The sequence below is a fragment of the Plectropomus leopardus genome, chromosome 12 (assembly GCF_026936395.1).
Source record: "Plectropomus leopardus strain MGB_pleo_1.0 chromosome 12, ASM2693639v1, whole genome shotgun sequence".
In the NCBI taxonomy this organism is placed as follows: domain Eukaryota; kingdom Metazoa; phylum Chordata; class Actinopteri; order Perciformes; family Serranidae; genus Plectropomus; species Plectropomus leopardus.
In genome coordinates, this window is record NC_142187.1 from 22,568,240 (window position 1) to 22,596,087 (window position 27,848).

Sequence of the window (27,848 nt, forward strand, 5' to 3'; positions counted from 1 at the left end):
TTTATTGGTCTCAAACTCTGACTGGCTGCTGACGCCTCCCCTGAGTCACATTGTTCTGCTACAATACCGCTTGGCAAACACCCTCAGCAGGCTTTAAGTAACAGAGTTTTGTTGCTGTTTACTGTTTCCAGTCGCCACTGCATCCAGATGCAATTTGACAAGCCTTCCTCAGCCTGGATTTTGTATGCTGCCCGTGATGGACAGCTGTCTGCGGTACCGGCTGTTTCACCCCAACGAGGGGAAAATGAGGATTGGAGATGGAGGCGCCAGACCGGGGCGTTCCCTGTCCGTGAACCGCAAAGTGATGGGATACTGCTTAAATTCCCTCAGGTAAAAAGCTTGTTGTATATTTCAAGCTTTTCTGGACCTAACCCTGGTGTTAGGAGTTGGAGACATTCAATGAGCAATCGCTGCTCTGGCATTAATTTTCAATTTCAGCACGACTGACACTTCGTCCTTTCCTTTTTTTTCTCTCTAGACGGAGATCAGTTTCACTCCAAGAGTGCCCCTCCCGGGCTCGTATGTGGTTGTGGTTCATTATCGCCAGCCTGAACACACATCCTTCCCTGTAGAGGTCCGAGTGGACGCAGGGCGTGAGTGGAAGGGTGAGTGTGTTGGAGGAAATGGCAGGCTGGCTCCAGTTAAATGAAATAGAATTAAAGAGTTTATCGGCTCCCATTGGATATAAGTGTGGTTACTCGCGTATTGAGCTTCCTCAGTGAGGGGGGAATTCCTCCTTAAGAGCAGATTAAGTCCCCGGGCTCATGACAAGATGATCAAAGGTCTTAGACACACTTCCCTATATGGCTTTAGAGGGGGGACGGATTATTGTGATGCATACAAAGCTTCTTCCTCTTTCTCTACTCAACTCTTCTCTTTTCTTACAGGTTCAATAAATGCATCCTTCTGCCCTGCAGTCTCAGGCTGCAGGGAGGTTGTGATCGCTGACGGGCGCATTGCCCTTAACTTTGACCAGGATACTTGGCAGCAGCCCACCATCTCCGTGATCGTGCCACCTAAGAAGACACTTATTCTGGTCGGTGCTGAAGTCAAACACAGCCCAAATGATGCTTACCAACTAAATTGAATAAGAATTAAATGATAGAAATATTCTTACAAAATAGTAAAACACTTCTGTGTGCAGTGGGTCCATGTTTTGTACTTGAGTTGTTCAGGTTGAGTACTTGGCATGCTGAGGTCCTCTTTCCTCAGTGTTATGCCATATCCCCAACAACAACAATGAAGGGACTGTATTCTACCTGGCAGCCCCACACAGCTTTCTAAAACCTAAGCCTGCAGCCTCTATAGGGCAGGGGCAGGTTGGGCTTTGCTTGCCTGTTGTTCCCTTGCTTTTGCTTTCTCTCCTTCAGATAAAATCAAGACGAAAAACGTGGCTAAAACACTTAAAATCCTCATTTTATCACTTCATCACTCTCTGCTTCACACTGATAAATGCGTTTAAGTGCAAAACAAACCAAACTGGAAGTTTCGGGTGAGATTATGTGTTTTTATCATTTGTTATGCTTTGAATCTTTGAACAGGATTATATCATGTTGGTTCCTGATAGCAGTTACACCCCAGATCTCCTGAAAGAGAAGCCGCTGGACAAATCTGCAGATTTCATTCAGCAATGTAGAGGAGAAGGCTTCTATGTTGAGTAAGTATCCACCATGTCTGTAAAACAAGCTAGACTCAAATCCATTTAAAATGACGCTTTAAAGATTTGATCAACCACCTTTTTATTTTGTAATTTGCTCCTGTATCTCATAATCTTTGATATACTGATGCTTTGTTAGATTTTTGAAGCGCAATGGTATATTTAGCCACCTGTGCAGCAGTTTTGCAATAAGAAACACAGTGGAAGCTTTTGGAAATAGTGCCCTCTAGCTGTGAAGATGGAGTAAAAAACACATCTGCATTTAAACTTTTATTTCTCTGTGCCTTCAGCCCAAGAACTTCTCCCCAGTTCTGCAGAGACTCTGCCCGCTCTCTTGTAGCAGCCTATAACAACGGAGCTCTGCCTTGTGATTGTGACAAGTCTGGCTCTACATCGACCACCTGTGATCCTGTTGGGGGACAGTGTCCCTGTAGGCAGCATGTCATAGGACGACAGTGCACGAAGTGTGCCACGGGATATTACGGCTTTCCCTACTGCAGACGTGAGTGAACGGTTTCTTAACTGGATATGAGAGTTTCACACTCTTAATTATTTTTATTTTTTTCAAATAAAATCCCCTCTTTCCCTTCTGTAGCATGTGAGTGTGGCCGTCGACTGTGTGACGAGGTGACAGGACGCTGCATCTGTCCACCGCAGACTGTCAAACCAGCCTGTGATGTTTGTCAGAATCAGACTTTCAGCTATCACCCGTTGCTGGGCTGCGAGGGCTGCGAATGCTCACCGAATGGAATCAAAGCCAACGCAGGGCCTGACTGTGACCGCATCACTGGACAGTGCAGGTAAGGGGGAACATAAAACCTGCATAGGAGGGTTTGGCGGTATAGAGAAAATCAAATATCACAATATTTTTGTATTGTTATTATAGATGTTATGACAGTATTGGAGGGTCGATTACAGGTGCTTATGCAACCTATTTACAGAACAAGATTTTAAGATAAACATCGGTAATATAGAAATTAAGACTAAGTGGGTAAATATTTGAACAGCAAGAACAGTTTGGGAAGCTCAGAAAATTGCATTATTTTACTGTAATACAGCCATAAAACCAGAAAATCTAAGATGATATCTAGTATCATATCACGATATTGATATATAATTGTAATATTGCCCAGAGCCTCAACAAAGCTGCACACATAAAATTGGTGGTTGGGGTTTATTACTGAGAGAAGTCAATTAAACAGTGTTCTGTGCGCTATTTTGTTTTTGTTTCCTATGTATGAAGCTGAAAATCAGGGACAAAAAAAACATGTATTGCAGTGATACTCAAGTCAAGGGCTGTGGACCAAATCTGGCCTACGATAAGGTGCCTAGTGACCCTCCAACCATTTTTTTAACTTACAGTGAAAATAAATTGATTCACACTGGGAATTATTTTTGTACTATGAATAAAAATAAGGTGCCAGAGTATATTAAAAAAAAACAGAGCTTGTTTATCAAAAAAATAAGTGCCAGGGCACTCCCCTGGACCTCCTCCTAGACAGAGGTCTAGGCTAATGGCAGTGATGTCCTCAAATCCTGGAAACGCTACTGCGTAAACCCGATCACAGGGCAGATCAAAAGGCTGTATACAGAAAATACTAATACTAATAAATGTTACTGTTTGTTTTTTATCTGGCCCCTGGCCTTCTGTCACTTATCAAAGTCGCCCTGGCTAATGCAAGTTGAACCTGAGGTATTGACATATTACTGAAATTAAAAAATAAAATAAAAATAAAAACTCTCTAAAACATGAAATTCAGATTAGACAAGACGGGAAATAATTTAAAAACATAATTTAAAATGGCAAAAGAGTAAAAAGACCAGCCAGTAAGTTTTTTGATACTACTTGATTAATACTTACACTTGAATAATATGCTTGATCTTTGTCACTTTAAAAATCAATAATAACCTGCAATGTTTATGTTTTTGTTTTTTAAATTAAATGTGTAAGACAAAAGTTTAACGCACAGTTGAGTTGTCAGTTAGAGGTAAAAGATACACAAATGTGTCATTATAATAATAATAATATAATAATATATATAATGTCTCCATGATTTATACTACCTATCAACAGCTGCACAAGTAAGGGCTGACTCTCGCCAATGAATTTTCTCTTTCATGTACTCATTTTTGAGTGATGACAAATGCTGGAATGTGAGGCCTGCAGCCTCCAACTGTGAGAGTGAAACATGACCACTTACTAGTGATTAATGAGGGGATTAGTTCACCGTCCGGTCATGTCCATCATCTTTTCTGTCAAGTGTGTTTTCAGTCTCAAAACCAGCTCAGTTGTTGTGTCTGTTCGTAAAGAAACAATTGAATGCATAAACAAATAGTGGCACAAAGCAACATACTGTACAATAATGCTTAAAATGTGATGCTACTGCATTTTGCTTTTTTAAAAAATCTGTTAATATGACTTTATAAATATTTGAACCTCTTATGACAAGAATTTTACTAAATATAATGCGCCTGTGTATTTTTATGTAGTTGCAAGCCGAGGATTGGGGGCCGGCAGTGTGATCGCTGTGCCCCAGGATACTATCGCTTCCCCGACTGTATGCCTTGTAACTGTAACTCTGGTGGTGTCACATCTGAAATTTGCCACCCAGACACAGGGAGGTGTCTCTGCAAGGTGAGTTCATTTCATCAAACTGCTGATTTTAAAACTCCCTTTGGCTCATTTCGGTGTCTTTGTCTTTCCTTGGTCTGATTTTCTTTCTGTCATTGCCGCCGTGTTTGTAGAGAAATGTTGCTGGAATCAAGTGTGATACCTGTCGGGGAGGTTCCTTCTATTTTGACCCCTCCAACCCTCACGGCTGTACCAGCTGCTTCTGCTTCGGAGCGACTGACCAGTGTCAGAGCTCCAGCAAGCGCAGGGGGAAGGTGTGTTTGCTTTTCGTGCCCATGCATGTCTATGAATGCCTTTGGAAATGTTATGCCTGCAGAGCTTTCTAGCTGATCGCATTAATGTGGTGAGCAGTTTGATTTTTTTAAAATGAAAGCTGTACATACTGTGCAGATGTTCAGCAGAACGACCTGCAGTTGCATAGTGGTGATTTCACTGGAATTTGGTTACATTCTTTGATTCACATTCATCTCTGTTCATTTGTTTGTAATATCGTGGAAGCTACTACCACATGGAGTCACTTGCCACTTGTGTATTGTAAATACAGCACAGTTTTAGGACAGTGTTTTAAGTTTAACCCCCAAACACTCCCTGTTATCAGTTTGTTGAGATGCGAATCTGGCGTTTGGAAAGTCCCGAGCGGGAGGTTACCTCAGTGCTGAACACAGCCAGTAACACAGTGGTGGCAGACATCCAGGAGCTTCCTCCGACAGTTCAAACTCTACACTGGGTGGCACCATCGTCCTACCTGGGAGACAGGGTGAGTCAATTAAAGGCAGACTGTCAGTACTCGTTTACAAATGTTGCTGTAGATCTGGAAACAGATACACTATTTTCAGATGAATACAGGATTTGTATGGTCATGGAAAACCTGAAAAAGTCAATAAAATTGCAAATAGCAATTTCCAGGCCTGGAAAGGTTTTTGAAAACTAAACATACCCAGAATGTTTGGGTGAATTCATGGAATTTTGTTTCACAACCTGTTTGATAACACACGATGTGTTTGGAAACCCAGCAATAATTCTGTTTTTATGGTTTCTAGCTTTGATAAACGGAGAAATTTTAGGTAATTTTCAAAGATAACATGCCCCTGGTATGGAAAGCATGTTTTTGTTTTTTTAAAATCATCAAAAAAAAGGCAACAGTTTGTATTTAAAAATTGCCAAAAATTTTAGAGAAAGAAAATTTGTCAAAATTTTGTAAAGAAAACCTACTCTCTAAACCTGTGGGCCTACAGTTTTGGAAGGTATGTTTTCTTTAAAAATTGGTAGTAGAAAGAAAAGACATAGAGCACCACTGAGCTAGCTAATGTTTCAGCTCAGCCGAGGAGGATGCCGTCTATGTTTACATCTCGCTCTGTCACGAGCACAAGGCTCTCATCTATGAGTAGATGCAGGCGTCTTTCTGTGCAGTGATATGGTTTGCAGGTGTAGTTTCCTGCATGAAACTGCTCATAACAAGGTCTGTGGATGATTTTTATCAGGAGGCATTACTGTTGTGTTTTTAAAATGTTTTGGGTTTTTTGCATTTTGAGCATCACAAGCCGAGTATCATCTAGTTTGATTATATTCGAGAGCAGGCAGACATCTCTATGGCCAATATCTCCAACACTCTGCAACTCACACCAAAACAATATATATGCATAAATAGCAGTAAATGTAAGAGGAACAATATTTATTTTGGATTGAACTATCCCTTTAACCTTCCTGTCACAGTTCTGTTTTCACATCCAAAATGATTCGTTTTAGAGGATTAGGTTTACTTCTTTGCCCTTCTTAAGTCGTCTGCTTTGATGTACTCCTTTAGAAATGTTGCAATGTCTATAAAATATTGTTAATTAGATCAATAGATAAAATAAAATAAAAAAATCAGAACTGGTAGAAATGATGGCCTCAAGTATCACACCCTGGTTGTGAAATAATACTCAGGTTGTATAGATACTGAATTTTACTCTCTCTCTCTCAGGTTTCATCTTATGGTGGTTTCCTCACCTACCAGTCCAAATCCTTCGGGATTCCCAGTGAGGGGATGACTCTCATGGAGAGAAGACCTGATGTTGTGCTTACTGTGCGTACGGCTACTAGTTTCTTCACTACTAGTTCTATCATTTTTATCAGTTGCAGAAACACAGCTAACTCATCGATCTTGTTATTTCCCACAGGGTCACAATATGACCCTGATCCACATGGCTCCGCAAGTCCCACTTCCAGACAAGCTGTATCAGGGCAGAGTCCAGCTTGTGGAGGTAAAGTACAGTTCTTGTATTTGACGATCTAAAGCACCACTACGCTGTGATTTAAAGTCAACCTCATGATATGAAAGTGTTTGAAAGAGAAGAACTACACACGGATGATATTTATTTTCTTAGATTCTTAACCAGTTGTGAGATCATTCAAACTAATAAATGATTCCTTGGCAATCTGGCGATTGATTTGTTATAATATATTTGTGTGAGGTAGATTTCGACCTGAGAATCGGGCCATTGGAAAATTCTTTGAATATCTAAAATGGAAGGGTTTCATCTTCAGGGGAATGTAAATGTGCTTCTCAAAGTTCATAGCAATCTAGATTTGGATGTTTTCTTGATAATGGTGCAAGAGAAAAGGTCAGAGAGTCACCAAAGCAATCAGGATTCATCCTCAAAGAACCATAATATGATATGATATGACATAATATAGTATAATATAGTATAATGTCTTGCCCTGCATCTAATTGATAGAGAGTGAGACAGCTTTACTGTATGGCTTCTCTTGTTTTATATAAAATGAAATCAGATTTTTGAGCATTGTCTCCCCTTATACATTTTAAGCAGTAGTTACAAAATAACTGATTTGTTGTCTGCAGGGAAACTTTCGCCATGCCATCACCAACAGGCCTGTCTCCAGAGAGGAACTGATGATGGTCCTAGCTGGTCTGGTTGGTCTGAGGATACGAGCCTTGTACTTCACTGAAACCCAGCGTCTCAGCTTAGGAGAAGTGGGCCTGGAGGGGGCGACTAACACGGGGACTGGTAGTCCTGGAAACACTGTGGAAGATTGCTCCTGTCCCCCCGGATACACCGGAGACTCCTGTGAGGTGAGGAGTTTAAATGCTATTTATCTCTCAATGCTGTGGTGTAAAGGTGTGTAGATATGGTAAATGTTGTTAGATTGTAAAATTATTGAAAGGGGATCTGTGATACTCATTTTCAGGTTCATACTTCAATTTTGGGTTGTTACTAGAACATGTTTAAATGCTTTATTGTTCAGAAAATGCTCTTTTTTCCACACATTGCCTGTGCCGGAACACCTGTATTCATTCCCTGTCTGAAAATACTGCGTAGTAGTGCTTGTCTCTCCAAGCTCCCCTACCGAAAAAGCCAAAACTGCTCTGATTGATCAGTGTGTCTGGGTCTTCTGTATCACGGGGTCTCAGCACCATCATTGAAGTCCTGAGAATGTTAACAGAGAAAAATGTGTAATTTTCTTCCATAAAACATTATATGTAACAGTATATATATATATATATATATATGTATATATATAATAAGGAAACTCTTAGAACTCTAAGAAAAGCACATTAGTGAATCGTGTCTGGGGTGTACAGTAGAATAAAGGAATCTGGTTTCATTGATTCTTCCACGCTAAAAAAAACTTCCACACTCTAAAAGTCTTTCCTGTGTCTGAAATCTGTGTAGGTGTTTAAAAAAATCTGAAAAAGTATAGACAGGGGTGGGGTGGTTAGGATTATTTTGTCAGGTCTGAGAAGCAGTGGAGAGAAAAAGCAGGGTGGAGCAAGTAAAGCAATAAAGGGTGAAATAGCATCTTCTCATCTTTGAGGAACTAGACCTCCTCCTCATATTTTTAGGGTGTCCTGACACGCCTGAGCTAGGCACCGCACCCTTTTTCTAGAGAAAAAATTCATCATTGGAGGAGCTTTGGATGGAATGTACTGGAAAATACCGGCTGGAGAGCTTCGCAGCCAAACTGTGTAGCCCCGGGGCTGGGATACGATGCACAATCACGCAGACGTTATATTAGTGATTCTACGGCTATAATCACTGGCAGCTCACAGCAATGTAGTGCAAACAACTGTGATGTAGTTGCTAAGGAAAACTTGAATTCCTTTTATCCTGGGAATGGTGTTGACTTGACTGAGTGTGTTTGTGCTTCTCAGATCTGATTTGTATACACCTGATTGCAACAGTTTTGCCCACGGACGCTAATTAAAAATGAGAATAGAGCAACCGCTGCTTAAAAGGGAGGTTTTTTAAATGTAGCAGAACATTTATTAGCAGAGAGGAATATAAAGAAATGTTTTTCTTGTTTGTTGGAGTGCCGTTGCCATAGATATGGTTACTTAACTGTGTAATCGTGAACAATCGTCTGATGGGGAGTGATTAAAGGAAGTCGATTTCATGTGCCCAAAGGCCATATGACAAGGTGCCTCACCCTGACACGAGGTGTGGCAGTTGGCAACACATGGTTACTCATAAACCTGAGTGCGTTCGCCTGGATTCACCCACAGCTTGTGTATGTGTGTGTGTGCGTAAGTACACCGGACACACCTAGTTGTGTCTGTTGTGTATTTGAGGAGCGTGATTCAGGTGTGAGTTTGTTGTCTGTGCTGTCTGAGGATGTCTGACTGAATTCTCAGTCACATATGCTTGCACAAACAATATTACACACACACACATACACACACGTATTTAATTTTTTTTTTAAATTTTATTTCTATGCAGAAGCTTTAGCACCACACCATTTCAGCTTTAACCCTTTGAAAAAATGGTCTTGATTTCTGTCAAAAACAGAGAAAGAAGGCAATGTGTAATAAAAGAGGAAATGACCCCAAAAATGTGCAAGAATGTTAGTAAAAAAAAAAGTACAAGAAAATTACCCTAAAATCAGTTTTAAAAAAGCAACGAACAATATAAAGAAAAGAAAGAAAAAAAAAAACAAGAGTTGGAAAAGGTGCTTAAAAATTTCTAAAAATTCTGTAACATGATTTTAAATATGTAATGATGATTATAAATATAGTTTTTCCCTAGCTTTTTACTTTGTTTCCTTAGCTGTTTTATGAGTAATTTTCTGAAACTACTAATTTTTTTACAATTTGTGGAACAGTTCTTATCATGTTACACATTGCCCTTTTCCCCATGATTTTCAAAGAAATTGCACCAATTTGCTCAATGTTTAAAGATTTAAATAGCTGTGAAAGCTGTCTGAAAGCAGCACAAGAAAAGAGATATTGCTCAGGGTTAAATTAACACAGTGGCATTTGTTATGTTGTGATTTTCCTTTACTCTATTAAGAAAAGGTAATGGTGGATTTCCATTTCACAAGCTTTTGTGTGTGTGTGTATGTGTGTGTGTGAGAGAGAGAGAGAGGAGAGATAGACCACTTGCATGTGTGTGCTTGTGCGCCTGCATACACTCATGCTGATCTACAAGACTGACTCAGGTAGGAAATGGGGCGTGTCCTCCTTATGCATGTGTGTGTCAGTGTGAGTGTGTGTTTAAGAGGCTGAGGCAGGAGAGAGTGGAGCATTATTTCACACAGACTAAACGTTAGGAATGTCAGATACGTGTATGGATAGACGGCGGCGTCCGGGGGTTTTGATGCAGGCCCTGCTATGTTGCATTTTGATTGGACTTTGCTGCGCTGGCCACAGGCCTCGAGAGAGAGGCGAGCGACCGCGCCACACCAGGCGTCATGATAGATGGTCTCAGAGGATTCACTTCCCATCGCCTAATGACCAGGGAGCTCAGCGGATAGAGTTTCCATCGGTGAATGATCGGGGTACCCAGGGGATACGCTACCCCTGGATACGTGACAGAGGACAGACAGTTCACTATCCATCTGTTAGTGACAGCGCTTCCAGTGCTCAGATTCAGGTAATAATCTGTGAGGACGTTATGCATCTTGTTGTTGACAGGATTTTGTTTTACACTTCTCTGTTTACATCCCAGGTGTGGATTGTCGAAGACTGTTATCGCTGAAAGCAAAGTTCATGCTTTGGCTCTTCAGTGTTGATTGTTAATAACACTTGACCTCAGGTCAAGTTCATTATTGTGCGCTTTTCCAATTCTCACACTTCATGACAGACCAAACAGTCTGGGAGAGTCATTTTTAATCTTCTGTGAAAAAATCTGGGGGACGCTGCTGAGTTTAGGCAAAATAAAACCGATGCTGTACATTTTTTAAATTTAAAACTTGTGCTGAACAACTTAATCATTTGTGCATGGTATAATTTAAGACTGGTCAATATGACAGTATATAACTTAAGAAGATGGAAATGTCATTATTTATGTTAACACTGCTGATAATTGTATTTAAAGGAAATATTGCAAATCACTGAGCAGTACCGCTTCTTACAAGTATTGAATTTTCAGGAATTTACATCATTGTGATCAATGACTTCATTCATCACAAAACAGAGTGTCTGGTTAGTTAATCTTTAAAAAAAAATCTATAAAACAACAAACAAAACATTTACTTTCCATAAAAATATACTCTATCACGATGAAGCAAATTTGATCTACAGATGTATTCTTCACTTCATGTATCATAATTGTTGTAATGACATAATTTTGCTTTTGAATTCAGATATACTGATACATACATTTTTACACATTTTTTTATATTTAAACCTTTACAATGTAGCGTGAGACACATATTTTTATATTTCTATATGATCACACATTTGACATATGCAGTGCACATATTATAGATTTTTGAATTTTCACATATAGGTGTGAAATTGAAGCATAACGTACATATTTTTATTTTTACTAATGCACATATTTTTTCATATTTCTTTTTTTTAATGATTTAATATATTTCTTATCTTCATGCTTTTTATTTCTACTTTCTGTAATTATATGCTATAGATTGGAGCGACAGCAACGTATCACAATTCAATATTCCTAAATCTGATTCTGATACAGTTATATACCTAGGTATATGGGTTTGTCTTGTAAATAAGCAGTAACTTCAGGATGGGTAATTGAGTTTTTATATCTGTGTGTTTTTCCTCAGAAATGTGCTCCTGGTTACTACAGAGATGGCAGCGGGCCTTTCCTGGGCCGCTGTGTGCCCTGTGAGTGCAACGGTCTGGCTGATGAGTGTGAGGACAGGACAGGGAGATGCCTGGTAAGAAACACCCTCAACCCGTAATAATGACTTCATGACCACAGTTACAGTAGACGCCCACACATACCTCAAACCAAGGGCAAGCGTTTCACCCCAGTTGACTCCAGTGTGAGCTACAGTTTAGTCAGAGTCTAGACCTCTCACCTTCAGGGTACATCTGTGAACCACATCAGCAGCACTGTTTTATATGTCTATCGGATTTTTCAACATCAGACCCTTCCCTTTCATTAATGTCCTTGATGCGAAGATGTGCCTTTATGCATTTCACAATCTCACTCGTCTCCGTTTTGTTATTGTTATGTAAGACGCTCAAGACCGGGCCTGTGTGTGCAATGCACCCATGGATCCACACCCTCGCAGCTCAAAGCCATATGGACACAAGCGACTGAACACACACCATGCATCAAACACACTCTTTGATTGATTGGAAGAGAAATGTCTTTTCTCTTTGCCCCCTAGACGTTTGCATTCCTGCTTCAGTGTAATAAAACACTCAATGTCTGGTTGAGTTGGTACAGTATGTATGTAAAAGGCTCACTGCAGTGCACACACAGTACTTGAGTTTTGTTTTTTTTTATACAAGGTCTGTAGAGTAGGGCTGGGCAATATGAAAAAAACAAATTCTATATTTATATTTTTTACCATATTTTTTCATAATGATAATGTGACGATAGTGTAGGATTGACTGTTGGTGCTTTGACAAAATATTTACACAATGAGATTAAAAAAAAAAAATCACTAATGTGGATATGATGTCTAAGTGAGTAAAGGCAAATAATAAAACAGCTAGAAAAGTCTGGTAAATTAAAAAAAAATAAAGTAGGAAAAGATAACACTCACAATATTTTGATATCCAAAATCTAAGGCACTATCTTGTCTCATATCATGATATAGATATAATATCAATGTATTCCTAACACTCTTCGTGCTCTACATATAGTTATCAAGTGGTTTAATAAACTTATTTTTTCATTTTCAGAACTGTCTGTACAACACAGCTGGGGATCGATGCGAACGATGCAAAGAAGGTTACTATGGAAATGCGGCTTTGAGGACTTGCAGAGTTTGCCCTTGCCCATTAAGCATCGCCACAAACAGGTGAGTGAAAAAAACAAAAGACCCCTAGAGAGCTGTACCACAACTACATGGAAATGCGTGTCTCAAGAATTGAATCATGACCTCTCTGTCAATCTGCAGTTTTGCAATAGGTTGCAAAGACTTCTTTGGAGAGATTGAGTGTGTTTGCAGAGCGGGCTACGCTGGAGACAAGTGCGAAAGGTGAGTGTCTGTATGGGCAGATGAGTTTAAAGGCCCAGACACACCAAACTGACATCAAAGAACCGGTGGCTATGAATGCCAGCTGCCACAAAGACAACGACCGTTGGCCAGCCTGCACATACATTTTGCACCTGTGTGCGAGGAAATAACTCTCCATAGCAGCTGGCGGCGGGAGTCTGTAATCATCTTTCAAAAACGAAAACTGGAAGATCCGAACAGCACGGATTCAAGACGCTTGTTAGCCAGTTAGCACATTAACAACACAACCTGGTGTTGAAAGAACAGGGGATATTTGATGTGCTTTAACGAACAAAAACACAAATAATTACCAACAGTTTTTGCTAAAGAGCTCAATGGCTAGAAAACATGTAAACGCATTTGTTTTGATCTCATTCCCTCTTGACTTTAATCATTTGTTTACTTTCCTCACTTCCGTTTCTCTTCTTGTGCATGGAGCTAAACTGCCAATCAGGGTGATTTCATTCATCAGTGGGCTCCACCGTCTCTGATGCAACATGCTGAATTGGGTGATAAAAAAAAAGCTGACAAGGGCAGACTAGTGCCAACAGACACTACGCAAACTATGTCAGCGTTACAGATGCTTGCCAATGGCCAAACGTCAGCTTGGTGTGTCGGGGCTCTTACAGCCCATGCAATGGTGTAGAAATCCTGTGCAGATACTGCGTATTTTGGAATCCTTTGGGCTTTCTTATTATCTCCATCTTATTTTTTCTTTCCCATAGATGTGCTCCTGGTTACTATGGTGATCCACTGACGCCAGGAGGAAGTTGTCGGCCCTGTAATTGCTACGGCAATGGGAACAACTGTGATCCCAAGACTGGAGGTAAGATAATGGACTCCCATCTCTAAACAATGGAATAATCCACTAGTTGTTTATTGTTTTTATATATCTAAACATTGTCATACATTTTCTTTGGTTTCCTTAGTTTGCAAGAACACCCTGGAGCCGGGAGACACAAACACAGATAACCACTGCCAAGGTGAATTTACAACTAACTGAGTTTGGATGCTGTGACATGCAGTTTGCAACAAATTGAGCATGATCCGTTGCTAATTCAATCCTTTGTTATTGTGCAGAGTGTGACAATTGTGCCCAGACTTTACTCATTGATCTGGAGAAGCTGGATGACGAGCTGGGAAGGATCAAGACTCAACTAGACAACGCCACTGCCAGTGCCTCCTCTCAGGACAGGCTGAATAAGCTGGAAAAAGCCATAGCTGACACCAAGGTAAATTAAGGAAGTGATAAAGATATTTTAAATAGTTATAGATTTGGCGTAGACACAAAAGTTATGCTACCAAAACCTTATGCAAACTGCTTGGTCTTAAGCACATTGCGCATGTCAGTTTCTTACACATGCACACGAATACACACTCACACATACACACAAACAGTGTGGCACAGGATGGGTGTGCTTGTTCAAACATTCGAGATTCCTGCTGATAAGCAATCTCAGTGAATTTTGTCCCAGAGCCTGTGTGTCAACACGAGTTAGAGACCACACCACTGGATGCCAGTGCTTGTCTTGCTGACTTGTCGTTCCTCATTCCCTCATAATCTCAGTGTTACATCCACCTCATTTGCATTTTTTTGCATTCATGAGACACTAATGAATAAGCAAAGCACAAATTGAAACCAGCCCCAATCAGCCTCAGGCTTCAGCACACCACCTGCAACATCTGAATTTTCCTTTATGCAGCTTATTTTACATTTCTGCTGCTGTGCTTTCTGCAGGTTCTGGTCAACAAATACAACTCTGCTATCAACACCCAAAAGTCCAGAGTCAACCAGCTGGACGAGGACATGGACACTCTCTCAGATGACATCCGCACCCTCAAAGACAAGGTAGAGCGAGGGAGATAAGGCCTACTGTAGGATGTTTTTAAAATACCAGCATGCAGTTGTGAAAATATGCATGAGTATGTATCATTGGTATGTATTTTATTCAGGCAGATAAAAGGGCTGCTGATGCTGACAAGGCAGTGACAGAAGTTGGAAAAACCCACAATCGGGCTAAAGATCTGGACTCAGAGATTCAAAACCTGCTCAAGAAAATCCAAGGTAAAAGTTACTGAAATTCAGAAGCAACACTCTCCCTTCTCTGTCCTTATTTTTTGATTTTGGCTTTCTTTTGATGTCCTTCTTTCTTCAGGTTTCTGCATTTATGTTTGGTTCATTAGTACATGTAGTTTATCTCCATAGGTAGAATAAAAGACTTAAATAAAATGACTATCAGAGACTAAATCTTTGCTTGACTGGGCGTGTGTTTTGTGTGTGTTTGAAGCTCTGCTGGACCAACTGAAGGATTCAGGTGCCAGCGGTGAAATAGTCCCCAATGCAGACCTGGCTAAGATGCTAGAAGATGCCAAGCGCATGGTGAAGGAGATGCAGAATAGGAACTTCACCCCACAGAAGACAGCTGCTGAGAAAGAAAGAGAGGAGGCGAAGAAACGTAAGACACGTAGCCTATACTTAGTTAGCCATTACATGAAATTTCACCCCATTTGAGAGGCCTCACAAAGGAGATAACGGTGCACACTCTGCCATTATTAGCCAAAAACTCTGTTTTCCCTACCTCCATGTCAGGAGTTTTACTAAAGGTCTGTTTTCAGTGACCTAAAACAGTTTACATGTGAACCAAGCCGTAACCGCTGGTGCTGAAAAATTAAGCCAACAGGAAGTGCAAAAAACTGCAGTTTATCGAAACAGAGTAATTCCCCATAGACGTTAAAATGTTGAAATGCCCAACTTAATAGCAGAAATAAACATGTTTATGGCCTTGTACAGAAAACAGTTTTAGTCTCTATGGCTAATTATAGCATTCATGAAACTTTTACAGGGGATGAATTTTTAAATAACTACCCTGTTTAACTTTCATTAAGGCTTAAAGTTATGCATATTTTGAGCCTGGCTGTTTAGAGTTACAGGCCATCTGCAAGGTGTCGCCACTTCTCGCTCCAAAAAACGCCAAAGTTGAGGTTTCAAAACAAGTCTACAGGTCTACATCCATTATCTTCATACAGATTATGGTGTTGACAGAAGGCCACAATGTATAGAAAAAGCTGCATTTTAAAAATACCAGTATAGTGTGGACTAGGCTTTAATAAATCCCTGCAGATTTGCTTCATCAAAGCACTGGTGTGGTTGTTGAAAAAAACTTGAATTAATCTGTTCTGTTTTATTATCTAGTGCTGGACTACATCAAGGCTAATGTGAGTAAGCAGAGTGACCAAAACGAGGATGCGGCAGAGAATCTTCAGAACCTGCTGAAGGGTTACGAAGCCAAGCTGAAGGACCTGGACAAGGCTCTGAAGGAGGCAGTGGACTTGGTGAAAAAAGCCAACACCCAGAACGGGCTCAATGCTGATTCTCTGACAGACCTGCAGGTAATAAGTCAAATGTCAAGTAGTTAATCAGTCATGAGAAATGTGTGGATATGTGAGTTAATATTTAGTGAGAAAAGAAATCGTTACAAGGATTATATGTACACATGTGATTAAACTTATATTTCATAAACAATCAATGCATGAATGATAAGTAAGGATGTGCTGTTTAGTCGTTGATAACATAAAACTGCAGTTATACATTAAGGTAAGGTATTACATGAACAAAGTAAAGAATGCCCTGCTGGTTATCAATGCTGTTTATAGTCATTACTCTCTAAACTGACTCGTGCTTTCAACAGAAACGCATCAAAGACTTAAAAAAGGAGAGGGACACTGTTGAGGACCAAATGGACATGGCTGAAAAAGAGCTGAGGAAAACAGAGGACATGGTGAAAACGCTTTCCAAAAGCAAAACGGTACGATTAGCAGACTGTAACCTGCATGTTCTTTTCCCAAAATACTCCCTGTAGTCAGAATCATACACCTACCTATCTCGTACGCCTCAGCGTGAGCTACAACATTTTTGACACACTGTAGCTACAGTTTGTTATAATAAAAAGTCTCATCTCTGATCTAGTTTGAGTGCGCTGCCAGGTCCCAACATGCCCTCCTCTCAGATAATGATCAGTGCTTTTGCTCGCTGTGCGCTGAGGCAAGCTAAATGGCATTTCCTGCTGTAATGAATAATTTAAACCTGTTCACCTGTCTTGTTCATCTGTAGGAATATGAAGGGCTGGCCGCACAGCTGGACGGTGCCAAGACTGACTTGACCAAGAGGGTAAATGAGATCGCCAAGGCTGCAGCCAAGGAGGACGTCGTGAAAGCTGCTGAGGATCATGCGAAAGAACTTGCTGAGCTGGCAAATAAGATGGAGAAGTGGGTCTTTAATGCACACAACAATGACACACAGTCCTTTTATTGATTGGTCTAAGGAATAGATTTAAGCTTCTCTTCAGTGCTATTCAAGCAGAGTCAGCTTAGTTTTCAAGACGTGTCTCATCATCAGCATCTGTTCTCCATGTGTCTCTGGTTTATTTTCCCTTGTTATTCTGTTTTACAGTGATGTGAAGAACGCTATGGGACGTCCTGAGGTGCGTGATGCCCAAGACGCTACTGACGCCTACAAGAACATCACGAATGCAATAAATGCTGCTGAGGCTGCTGCCAAAGAGGCCGGAGATGCTGCGGACAAAGCCTTGAATGTAAGCCACAGACTTCATACCTTAAAGGAACAGTGTGTAGGATTTAGGGGCATCTAGTGGTGGAGATTGAAGATTACAACCAGCTGAAACTTCTCCTGTGCCAAGTGTGAACTCCTGGTCAAGATTTTTTCAGTGTTAATGGTTCAGGTGTTTTTTATTGAGAGCCGAATTATCCATAGAGGTCTCCTCCTCTCCGAAACAAACGGACCAGATGATCAAAACTGGTGTATATATGGAATAAATCAGTTCCACATTGCACTTGCAAATGTCAGGAGGTTTTACCAGGAGCCAAATTATGTGTGGCGGTGTCCTCTTCTCTTTAAATAAACATACCCAGTGATTTAAACTGAAAAAAAACAAACAAATGAAGCAGTTTCACATTAAAAATAAGTGTTTTTCTGTAGCTATTCAGCTTCATTCAGGGGCTTCTAACTCCGGTGACAAAAAAACAAACAAATAATCCTATCTAGAGGCAGTGTTTGGTTTGTCCCTTCTGGGCAACTGTAAAAACACTGCAGTGGAACATGTCGGATTTTGTGGACGAGGACCCGCTCCCTATTTAGAGATAAGCGGCTTATTTCTGAGATGACAAAAACACAGTGATTCTTATTTTTAGGTGATTATACACTAAAGACAATATATTTATATCATATTTCATTTCTTCAGATATATACCCCTAAATACACACTGGACCTTTAAACAAGTAATTGTACATGCTTTTTGGAATGATAGAAATTACATTTTTAGATATATTTTGATAACATTTTTCATGTTAACGAATCTGTTTTTTTGTCCCATTAGGATGTAAAAAACAAGAAGCTCACAGAAAGAGCAAAAGACCTCAAAAAGAATGGTGATGAGCTCCTGAAGAATGCAAACGATGCCGAGGAAGACCTTCAAGGTATTCAGCCCTAAAATTAAACCGTTGTTTTTTAAAATGACCCAAAAGCTTTGTCGCTAATTGTTTTTCTTAAAAAGATGCTGCGGACCAAATTAATGACCTGAAGAAGCGCCTAGCAGATGCTGACAAGAAAAAGCAAGATCTTCAGAAAGACCTGCTGGATAAACAGAACCAAATAAACAACATCCAGAGAGGTAGAACAAGTCACTGCACAACAGCATTGGCATGAATATTTAACTGATTGTGTCTGAGTCTACTATCAAGGTTCTCGTTTCCTCTTCACTTTCCCTAATCACTCATTTCTTCACATCAGATGACATCAGTGACATGATTGATGAAGCCAAACAGAAGGCAGCTGCAGCCAATGACACGGCCAAAAATACAATGGATAAACTGAATGACATCAAAAAGGAAATGGCTAAGATCAGTGTCACTTCTGGAGACTCAAACCTAGGCGGTGTATTGGATGATGTGAACAAGACAGGTGAGATTTTGAAAAGATGTATTTAGGCACATTAGGTAATACCTTTTCATTTCTCATGCCTTCGTGCCTGTGATAACCGTGTATCGAGGCATTGTATTTGCAGGTTGTCCGTCCCAATCTCATGACGCAATATCTCAAGAACATCTTTTTTTGCAAATTTGGCGACAAATGTTCAGATTTTGGTGGGCAGAGGACAAAGGTCAAGGTCACTGTGATCCTGTCTGTCACATTCTTGTGAAGGCAATATTTTAAGAAGGCCTTTAGGGAGTTTTTTTCAAATTTGGCCCAAACATTCACTTGGACTCGACGGCAAACTGATCAGATTTTGGTGGTCAAAGGTCACAGTGATATTGAATCCATCTCATTCTTGTGAATGTGATATCTCAAGATCACCTTGAGGGAATGTCTTCACATTGAACACGTGTTGATTTAGACTCAAGAATAAACTGGTTTGAAGTCAGTGACCTAAGGCCATATCAAGCTCACTGACTTCATGTACCAATTATAAAAAAAAATCACACAGATGTTTAATAGGTTAAAATTAAGAAGTGGTGATATTTTATATCCAAAAGGTCAAAGGCCTACTTCACAGTAACATTATGATGTTCTGTAAAAAACTTTTCTGGTCATGATTCAAAGGCGTAACTCAGAAACAGAAGGAGAGACATTTGGTCAGATACCGAATTGGTTACACAAATCTTCGGCGTCCACCTTGAATCTGCACTGATTGTAAAGATCTTCAGTGCTGCCGGGAGAAAGATGCGTGTGCAGCATCCTTGTTTTTACAGACATGGATGTTAATTACTTGACAGATTTGTGAAGGCATACAACAGCAAGTTGGTAATTCTAGTAGGTTTTTTTGTACTTTAAGGTACAGAATCGCCATGTTTTTTATTATAAACTTTGTATTAAATATGTAGATGCTGCATTTGTTTAACAGTTTGTTTTCTCTCTCTTATCTTCTACTCACAGTGAAGGACTTGCTGAACAAAATTCCAAATCTGAGTGATAAGATCTCAGAGGTGGAGAACCTGACCTTGCAGTTCTCGCCCATAACCAAGATATCTGACAACATCAATAAGATCAAAGAGCTCATCGAACAAGCCCGGGACGCAGCTAACAGGGTGAGGTCCCGCTCCGTAAAAAAACAAATCAAACCGACTTGTCCCTTTTGCCTTTTTAGATTTAATTTCCCTTTTTTATGTCTCTTTCCCAGATTGCAATCCCAATGAAGTTCTCAGGCAATGCCCACGTGGAGATGCGTCCACCAAGGAATCTGGATGATATGAAAGCCTACACGTCCCTGTCACTGTCGCTACAGAGACCTGAAAGTCCTTCAAGGGGTGATAGAGGACGCAGACGCAGACGCAGACAGGTCACAGACAGTGGAAACATGTTTGTGTTGTACCTTGGCAATAAAGATGTAAGTGACTCTAAATGCATATAGATCCTTTGATGAAGATTTAGCTCCTGATTGCAAACAAATTGCAAACATACTGTTTTCTTTTAGCCTTCTAAGGACTACATCGGCATGTATCTGAAGAACAACGTGCTGCATGGTGTGTACAAGCTCAACGGAGTCGAGAACAAGCTAACATTGGATACCATCAGTAGGTCTGGGTCTGAGCCGTCTACGTTTGATAGAGTGGACCTACGCAGGTAAACTTGCAGCTTAAATCTGTTTCACTACATGTTTCTTTCCACTAAAATTACAGCATGCATTCGGGATTATTAAACACAGGTAAACCTGCTAAAAATAGGCTATACACTGCTTTCCCATTACCAGGAGAGCAGAGCTGTATACACGGCTTTTCAGCAGACAAGTTTGCCTCTTAATGTGTGTGTGTGTGTGTGTGTGTGTGAGTGTGTGTGAGAAAACTCGATACAGATTAATTTGGACCAATGTTTGAGCACTGTTTAGGAGGAGACGGTCGATGATTAGTGGCAGTGCGTCATTGCATCTTGCCGGTTAGGCTGAAATTAGCGTGTCAACCATGTGTTCAGTTTCCCATCATTGCTGATTGGAGCCAGAGGCAATAAATATCTGTTTCCGTCGGAGAGTCATCTGACCTGGATGTCAGAGCTGATTGTACGCATTCCCATTTTATTAAAAAGCCAGATGTTAGTCGATGTTTGCAGTTTTAAGTGCAGTGGGAATGAGGCATAAGTGCACACTCTTATCCAAGGTGACTTACTAGATAGCATTGTAAGTGTGAAATGCCAAAGACATTTGTGAAGATTGTAAATGTGTTGCGGATTTAGGATTTATCAAGATGCAAAGATGACACTCACCAAAGAAATCACCTCATCCAAACCCAAAGACCCAATTGTAAGAGACAGGCAAGGAGACGAGACCAAGAACCTCCTTAATGTCAGTCCTGATGATTTTGTTTTCTACATTGGAGGCTATCCTGACAACTTCACAGTAAGCAGCAAGGAAATAAAAACTGTAATATCATTTATTTGTTTATTTTTAACTATATCATGTGTTAATAAACTTGTCTCTGTTTTGCTCCTCTTCAGCCGCCACCTTCTCTCAACTATCCCAAGTACATAGGCTGCCTTGAGTTCTCATCTTTTAACGACAACGGCATCAGTCTCTACAATTTCCAAAAGGCACAAGGGATCACAGCTACAAACACTACATGCAAGAGGTAATAATATCTTTTTATGGTAAAAACACACCTACACCAAGCAGCATCAAGTGTGGCCTGTGGTGAGGTGCATTTTAATTCCACCTGAAACACACACACACACCTCTTGGCCATAGAAAAATGTAATTATTGCGCAAGCCGCACTTCACCGCTGCTTCTATAAACATGCAGCAGAAAAACAGAGATTTATTAACAACAGCAAAACTATGTCACAACATTTGTTGACAAACTCTCACACAACTTGTGCAGTATACTCCAAGTCTCATTTATCTAGTTGTATTCTCAGTACATCCCAAATACGTCCATTTTCACTAAAACCTTTCTTTTTAAAGTAACACTTTGTAAGATTTGGGGAGATTTCGTGGCATCTAGTTGTGAGGATTGCAGATAGCAGCCAGCTGAAATTCTTGGCTAGGATTCCTTCAGTGTTCATTGTTCAGGAGGTTTTTACCAGGAGTCGAATTATCCACAGAGGTCTCTTCCACTTGAAAACGAACAGAAGCTGTGATTTAAAACCGGGTATAAACACAGAATAAAGCAGTTTCTTGATAAGCCATCATTGTTTTTCTGACATTTACGGTGGCTGACTTAAATGGCCCTATCTAGAGCCAGTGTTTGGTTTGTCCGTTCTGGGCAACTGTAGGAACATGGCAGTGCAACATGGCAAGCTCTGTGGACGAGGATCCACTCCTTATGTCGACAACGGTTCATTCAAAAGTAACAAAACACAGCTATTCTTGTTTTCAGGTGATTATAAACTAAGGAAAACTTTTTATATTACATCACATTGTCGCCAATATATTCCCTTGTATATGTTAAAACTGAACTTAGAGTTAAACTTAACCATGCTCTCATTAAAATCATGCTCCAACAATAAGGTTTTTTTTTTTTTTTTTTTTAGCAGTAATGCATATGTTTGGGAAGTACTGAGCATATGACTGAATAAATGAGACTTTATTATACTGCCCAAGTTGTGTGAGACTTTGTAAACACGTTTTGATGTAGTTTTGCTGTTGTTAAGCTGGTCCCCATCCAATCAATAAATCAATGTTTGCTGTTTTCTGTGGAGGCATGCAAGAAAAACGTTTTCCTTAAAAATTCAAGGTACCATCTCATGACTAATTCATATTCAGATGGTCATTTTGTGGGTCCTTTAAGACACCCATTTAATAAAATCTGAAATGTAATTTTCTGATTTCCCCTTCTTTCAGATATGTACCTCCAGATGATTCCCAATACTATGAAGGCACTGGTTATGGCAAAGTGATTTTTAAGAAACCCGAAAAAATCCTGGGTATTGCTATGCTCCTCCGGACTCACTCAGAAAACGGTCTGCTCTTATACTTAGGAGATGAGGTAAACTTTTGTTCATATTTTAGCTTTATACATCTTGTTTTGATGCATTTTGTTATACGTATATGTACTACGTGCAAAAATTTGATTACTCGATTTTCACCTCAACACAGAACAAATACTTAATGGTGACGGTGGAGAAGGGCTTCATTGTCATACGTAGTAATTTGCTTGATGCACCAGTTGTGGCGACAGAGAAGTCATTCCCGGTAAGAGGCTTTCTTCTTCTTATTCATTTTCTGCAGTCACTTAGGTTCGCCCCTTGACAATTCAAACAAAAGGACTGACAGGTTCATCTTGAATCTCGTCTTTTCAGTATAATGGGTGCCGACCCAAAATTCATGATAAAGACAAATGAACATACTTGTTTGTGAGTGGTCTTCCTTAACAATTGCTATTACCCAACCAGGTAACATTTGTAAATCAAGAATCATTCATTCACCTTCTCTATTCTTTTCTTTAGATAAATGAATGGAAAGAAATCTTAATTATCAGCGCAGGAAAGGGAGAAATAAAAGTCCTCTTGGCCAGTAAACAAGTAGCCATAGCCAAAGCTTCGTACGCCAACACCGACTTTAAAGAATTCTATGTTGGTGGCGCCCCACAAGACATCAGGGAAAAGTAAGTGGTTGTCAATTTTCCTCTTAATCATTGTGTGCTGTGAGTTAGGTATTCCCACTTTATTGAACATAACTTGATTTTCTGTTCCTCTTCACAGATTTGGCATCAACATACAGCCATACAAAGGATGCTTGAGGAACTTGAGGCAGTTGTCAGCTATTCAACTTCTTGATGAGCAAGTGGGCATCAGCAAAGGCTGTCCCACAGACTCCTTGGTAGGACTTTATCCCCTGCTTCCCAAACTGTTATCAGCATGTATATTACCTCCCAAACCACACTTAGGCTAATGTATGAACTAATTAACTGATGCATAATGTCCATGTTTTTGTCTAGCTTTCCCGTAGAGCGGAGTTCAGCACAGGGAGCTCCCTGTCATCTGGCCTCTCAGGCTTTACTCTGAACAATGACGTTTCTGTGTCCCTCGGATTCAAGAGCACAGAGAATCAGGGTCTCATTCTGCAGAACAAACAGTCGGTCAGTCCTTAACATTTATTCTGAAATTTAATTTTTAATTGTGACCTCATGAGATCTGGATTGTGTGAGACAACAGGTAAAACTTGGTCTGATTTTAAAACTTTTCATTTTTTATGTTTTTCAGGCTAATGGGATAAGTATTGAGTTGGAAAACGGCCATGTGATTCTCCACTTCAACAACAAGATCTGGAAATCAAACAAGCAATATAACGATGGCCAGTGGCATTATTTGACCATATCTAGAAGAAGTGGAAGGTATGAAAGAAACTGATTTTACATTAGCCCTTTTTAAACAGAGATCCTGCTATGGGGTCGCTAAAAACTTTCTTCTTCATGCCGCCTTTGCATTTTTACGCAGAACCAAACAACCGTGGCATCAAGCAGTGATCTCAGACAATATGCCAGCATTGTAGAAGCAAAAGAGGAGTGACAGGCATGACATGTAACACAACAGCATCAGCCTCTAGTGTGACGTTTGCATACCCAGCAGCAGCCCTTTCTAAACAATAACAATAACATAAGATGTCAATAGCAGTCGTTTACCATTCTTGGAAGCTTATTTGTGTCAGCCGCTAACTGCTATTAGCTGCTCTTTCAATCTCTGTTAGGGGGTCACACACGTAACACGACCCCAAAATTGTCACACACGGCCTGCCCATAATCCCATCCTACTAGCTTACCTTTTTACATGAACACCATTTCGGGGCTTGTACTACCTTCTGTGCCGGCTCAAAGGTGAGACAATGCTCCCTTTGCTCTCTATGCTCCCATTCTGCGATTGTGCTTTTACAGAATGGCGAGGCAGCATAATGGCGTGATATTTCCGCCTTGAACAGACAGTGTAAAAGGGGCTATTCAGACAAACAATAAATGATGTTGACATCCACACATACTTAACATTTTTTTGACAACGACACACATTACACTGTGGTTTCGTGTGATTTTAGTTTTAAGCCAAGCAAGCAAGTAAATGGGCTCAGTTCTACACATGACAAATTAACGTTGACAACGACACCGGTTAAGCTGCAGTTAAAATCAAACAGTCGTTGAATATAATGTGAAACAAACGCTGGCAGTCTAAAATCCAAAATCTGATAAAAATATCACGATTTTTCTAAACAGGACTGAGCTGTACGTTGATGACGAAGATGCGGGTAAGGAGCAGAGCGGCAGCGCTGCCATACCTGAGACAGGTGGCTCTGTGATCCTGGGAAAAAACAAGTTCCAAGGCTGCATTTCCAACCTCTACACAAGACGGTAGTATTTCCTCACTCTGCACTGCATGGCTCAACATTTTGAAATATCTCCAGATTCATGTGCAGCGTTTATTAGTGAAGTTTGTTTGCACACCAGATATCTATACACTTTGATGTTTGGTGTTAATAATGTATTTGTCATCTACTCTGTTTGCAGGCCAGCCAATCTGTACAAGGCTGAGGACCTCAGCACCTTTGCTGCTTCTGGAGATGTTTTGCTGGATGTGTGTACTCCCGACAGTTTTGCTAAAATGATGCTGGACCGCGCCTCGAAGAAGGTGAGTCTTTGCTGATTGTTTTTGTAAACAAATGACAAACCTACAGAAGCCCTGAGAGGCAAGTAACAAATCAAATTCTCGTGATCTAGTGATCTATTTTTCTAAGTGTGCTCTAACTTTCATTAAGTTCCCTAAATTTTCATCTGTAAAACTGGTGTTTAAAAAAAGTTTGGCTAGCATATTCATGTCTAACCTACGTTTTTTTTTTTCATTGTGGATAACAGGTGAACAATATAATCAGAATTATCCATATTATTATTTAATTTTTGGTGGGTTGTTGTTGTAATTGGATTTCACAGGCTGTTTTTGTGACTGTTGCAGCCTGAAATGCCCAATTTCACAGCAGCTTTTCGAAAAGATTGAAATGCATGATGCAATATTTTTAGGCATGTTTTGCAGTGAAAATAAGGGGGCGAGTGAAAATTGCAACGGTAATTGTGATGCTGTCTTAAATTCTGAGCTTATTGTTATGAACATTTTGTATTTCCCACAAAATAAGAATCTATTTGTAATGGCGGGTCGGTGGATGGGGGGGCAGCAACAGTTTGAGTTTAATTCATGTACTCTGAACACAAGGTACATAAATTGTGTTTAAGTAAGTTATGTAAGATTACTGTCATGTCTTTCTTTTGGCTAGAAATGGTTTTTAATCTGCGCTAATCTGCCGTTAGCGAGGTTAAAACTCACCTGGAAAAAAAACATGAAAGCTTTTAGTCCTATTTAGAACAACAAACAGACAACAAACTTATACAAAAATCACCCTGACAAATTAAAAAATAAGTACCTGCCCCCAATTTTTTCCCATCTGATTTCACAGATGAAAAAAACAGAATAAGGAATTTAATATTATCCTGACAAAATCTTTTTTTTTTTTTACCTGTTCTTAAGTCATAAACACAGGAGATAAAACAACTTGGATCACAGTTAAAACATAGATCACCAGGGTTTTTTTCCTTCACTTTGCTTCTCAGAGCTTCTATACTGACATTATGATGAAATAATTTTAACTTTTCTTCAAAGGGAATAAACTGAGTAAAATAACTGTTTAACAACTAGAGCAGTCCATCTTATTTAAAGGCGGTACTTTCAAAACTAGCATGTACATTATGAACATGGTGACTTGATGATTGATTCCACTCACTAGCAGTAAGTCATCCTTATCTTTCCCTTTTATAACCTCTATTCATTTTTACAGTGAAACTATTGTATAATTGTTAAGTGCAAATCAATAATCACTCTGTGTTTGTCTATTGTTGACATTGCTCAAATTGTATTTTGCTGCCTTATTTCCAGAGATGAAGAAGAAGGAGCCCTAAGACCTGCTGATGCTGACAAGAATCTAATATTGACATGAAAAACTGGCAGCTTGTGCCACAGCGTTCTGTTGCCTATATGCACAAGCTCATTCATCTGCAGTGTACTTAAATAAAACAACGTATCATGAACATTCCCAATAATCACACAATTTATTAAATGTATTGTATCTCTGTCTATCTATTCTATTTAAAAGTCCATTAATTTCAAACAAAAACTTGTGGAATAACAAGCTTGAAATCAGCTCATGTCTCTTTTCTTTCTTTCGTGTAACTCAGTAATGAACCACTAACAGTCATTCACAAGCACGTGTCTTCTAACTCACTACTGTCAGATCTAATAGAAACACTCACAGACATGCCTGATTTTAAGATGATACAAATGGTAACTTCATTATCAAATAAAACTACTAATCATCACAGCTAATATTCAATAAACAACAGGATTTACATTCTCTGACCCATGACTCTGCTTTACGTGTTAGACTTCATGTGAATTTGCAAACTTTTAATCTACTTTTAAGGAAACGAAGGGACACAGATGATATGTTTTAAACTTGTTAAATTATTTTAAATTAGTTTGCTTTGGGAAATTATGGCCATTTTCAAGAAGACAGTTTAAAAGTGTTAATAAACATGAACTGTATCCCCAATCCAAAAACTAGAGTGTTAAAACTCAAATTTATGTTGTCACAGGGTTCAACTTTTGGAGCTGCTACAGACAGTGAATCAGGAAAGATGTCAGAAAAGACATCAGAAGCAACTCACCGTCCAATGCTTCATCCCAGAATGTTTTTATAAATAGCCCTGGATGTAAATATATAGGCTATCTATATTTCAAAAATAAGAATAGGCCAAATAATAATTTAAAAAGCCCCAGATGTAAAAATCTGTAATAATTCTGTTTATACTTGTACTTGAGTAGATATAATAAGTTACATTACACCACTCTAAGTTAATATAGAATAGAAATACTTTAATCCTGTGGGGGAAATTGTTTATATATAATGATTATACAAACATACATTTAACAATATTTCCAACTCCGGTCAATTGATTTTTAATGATAGCATTTATTTCTACTCACTAATCACTAACAACTACTATAACAACTCATAATTAACCTCGAAAGTGCAATTTTTTAAAGGTAAATAAGGTGCCAATGTGCATAAAAAGGCATCAAAATAGAGCTTGTTCCTCAAAATAAAT

General features: G+C 39.6%; 1 protein-coding gene across 3 annotated transcripts in view; it reads left to right on the top strand.

Moving 5' to 3' along the window:
• The window catches only part of LOC121950945 (laminin subunit alpha-3-like), a 78,712-nt gene that overhangs the window by 44,115 nt on the left and 6,749 nt on the right, over positions 1-27,848 (top strand). The window contains exons 30-71 of one of the 3 annotated variants that reach the window (XM_088085540.1): positions 132-330; positions 479-605; positions 888-1,036; positions 1,542-1,657; positions 1,948-2,159; positions 2,253-2,457; positions 4,148-4,292; positions 4,403-4,543; positions 4,888-5,046; positions 6,253-6,354; positions 6,449-6,532; positions 7,132-7,362; positions 11,304-11,417; positions 12,397-12,515; positions 12,615-12,695; positions 13,439-13,539; positions 13,643-13,696; positions 13,794-13,945; positions 14,452-14,562; positions 14,667-14,778; positions 15,002-15,169; positions 15,907-16,103; positions 16,403-16,519; positions 16,825-16,979; positions 17,164-17,305; positions 18,107-18,206; positions 18,284-18,400; positions 18,520-18,690; positions 19,663-19,814; positions 19,907-20,113; positions 20,201-20,349; positions 20,953-21,115; positions 21,214-21,344; positions 22,556-22,700; positions 22,811-22,906; positions 23,161-23,318; positions 23,416-23,533; positions 23,652-23,792; positions 23,917-24,047; positions 24,915-25,049; positions 25,206-25,326; positions 26,620-27,091. In XM_088085540.1, the coding sequence (XP_087941666.1) occupies positions 132-330; positions 479-605; positions 888-1,036; positions 1,542-1,657; positions 1,948-2,159; positions 2,253-2,457; positions 4,148-4,292; positions 4,403-4,543; positions 4,888-5,046; positions 6,253-6,354; positions 6,449-6,532; positions 7,132-7,362; positions 11,304-11,417; positions 12,397-12,515; positions 12,615-12,695; positions 13,439-13,539; positions 13,643-13,696; positions 13,794-13,945; positions 14,452-14,562; positions 14,667-14,778; positions 15,002-15,169; positions 15,907-16,103; positions 16,403-16,519; positions 16,825-16,979; positions 17,164-17,305; positions 18,107-18,206; positions 18,284-18,400; positions 18,520-18,690; positions 19,663-19,814; positions 19,907-20,113; positions 20,201-20,349; positions 20,953-21,115; positions 21,214-21,344; positions 22,556-22,700; positions 22,811-22,906; positions 23,161-23,318; positions 23,416-23,533; positions 23,652-23,792; positions 23,917-24,047; positions 24,915-25,049; positions 25,206-25,326; positions 26,620-26,625 (5,734 nt within the window). In that variant the 3' untranslated portion in view covers positions 26,626-27,091. Of the gene's footprint in view, positions 1-131; positions 331-478; positions 606-887; positions 1,037-1,541; positions 1,658-1,947; positions 2,160-2,252; positions 2,458-4,147; positions 4,293-4,402; positions 4,544-4,887; positions 5,047-6,252; positions 6,355-6,448; positions 6,533-7,131; positions 7,363-11,303; positions 11,418-12,396; positions 12,516-12,614; positions 12,696-13,438; positions 13,540-13,642; positions 13,697-13,793; positions 13,946-14,451; positions 14,563-14,666; positions 14,779-15,001; positions 15,170-15,906; positions 16,104-16,402; positions 16,520-16,824; positions 16,980-17,163; positions 17,306-18,106; positions 18,207-18,283; positions 18,401-18,519; positions 18,691-19,662; positions 19,815-19,906; positions 20,114-20,200; positions 20,350-20,952; positions 21,116-21,213; positions 21,345-22,555; positions 22,701-22,810; positions 22,907-23,160; positions 23,319-23,415; positions 23,534-23,651; positions 23,793-23,916; positions 24,048-24,914; positions 25,050-25,205; positions 25,327-26,619; positions 27,092-27,848 lie in introns of those variants that run through there. The other 2 variants (XM_042497082.2, XM_088085539.1) reach the window with 2 other exon arrangements.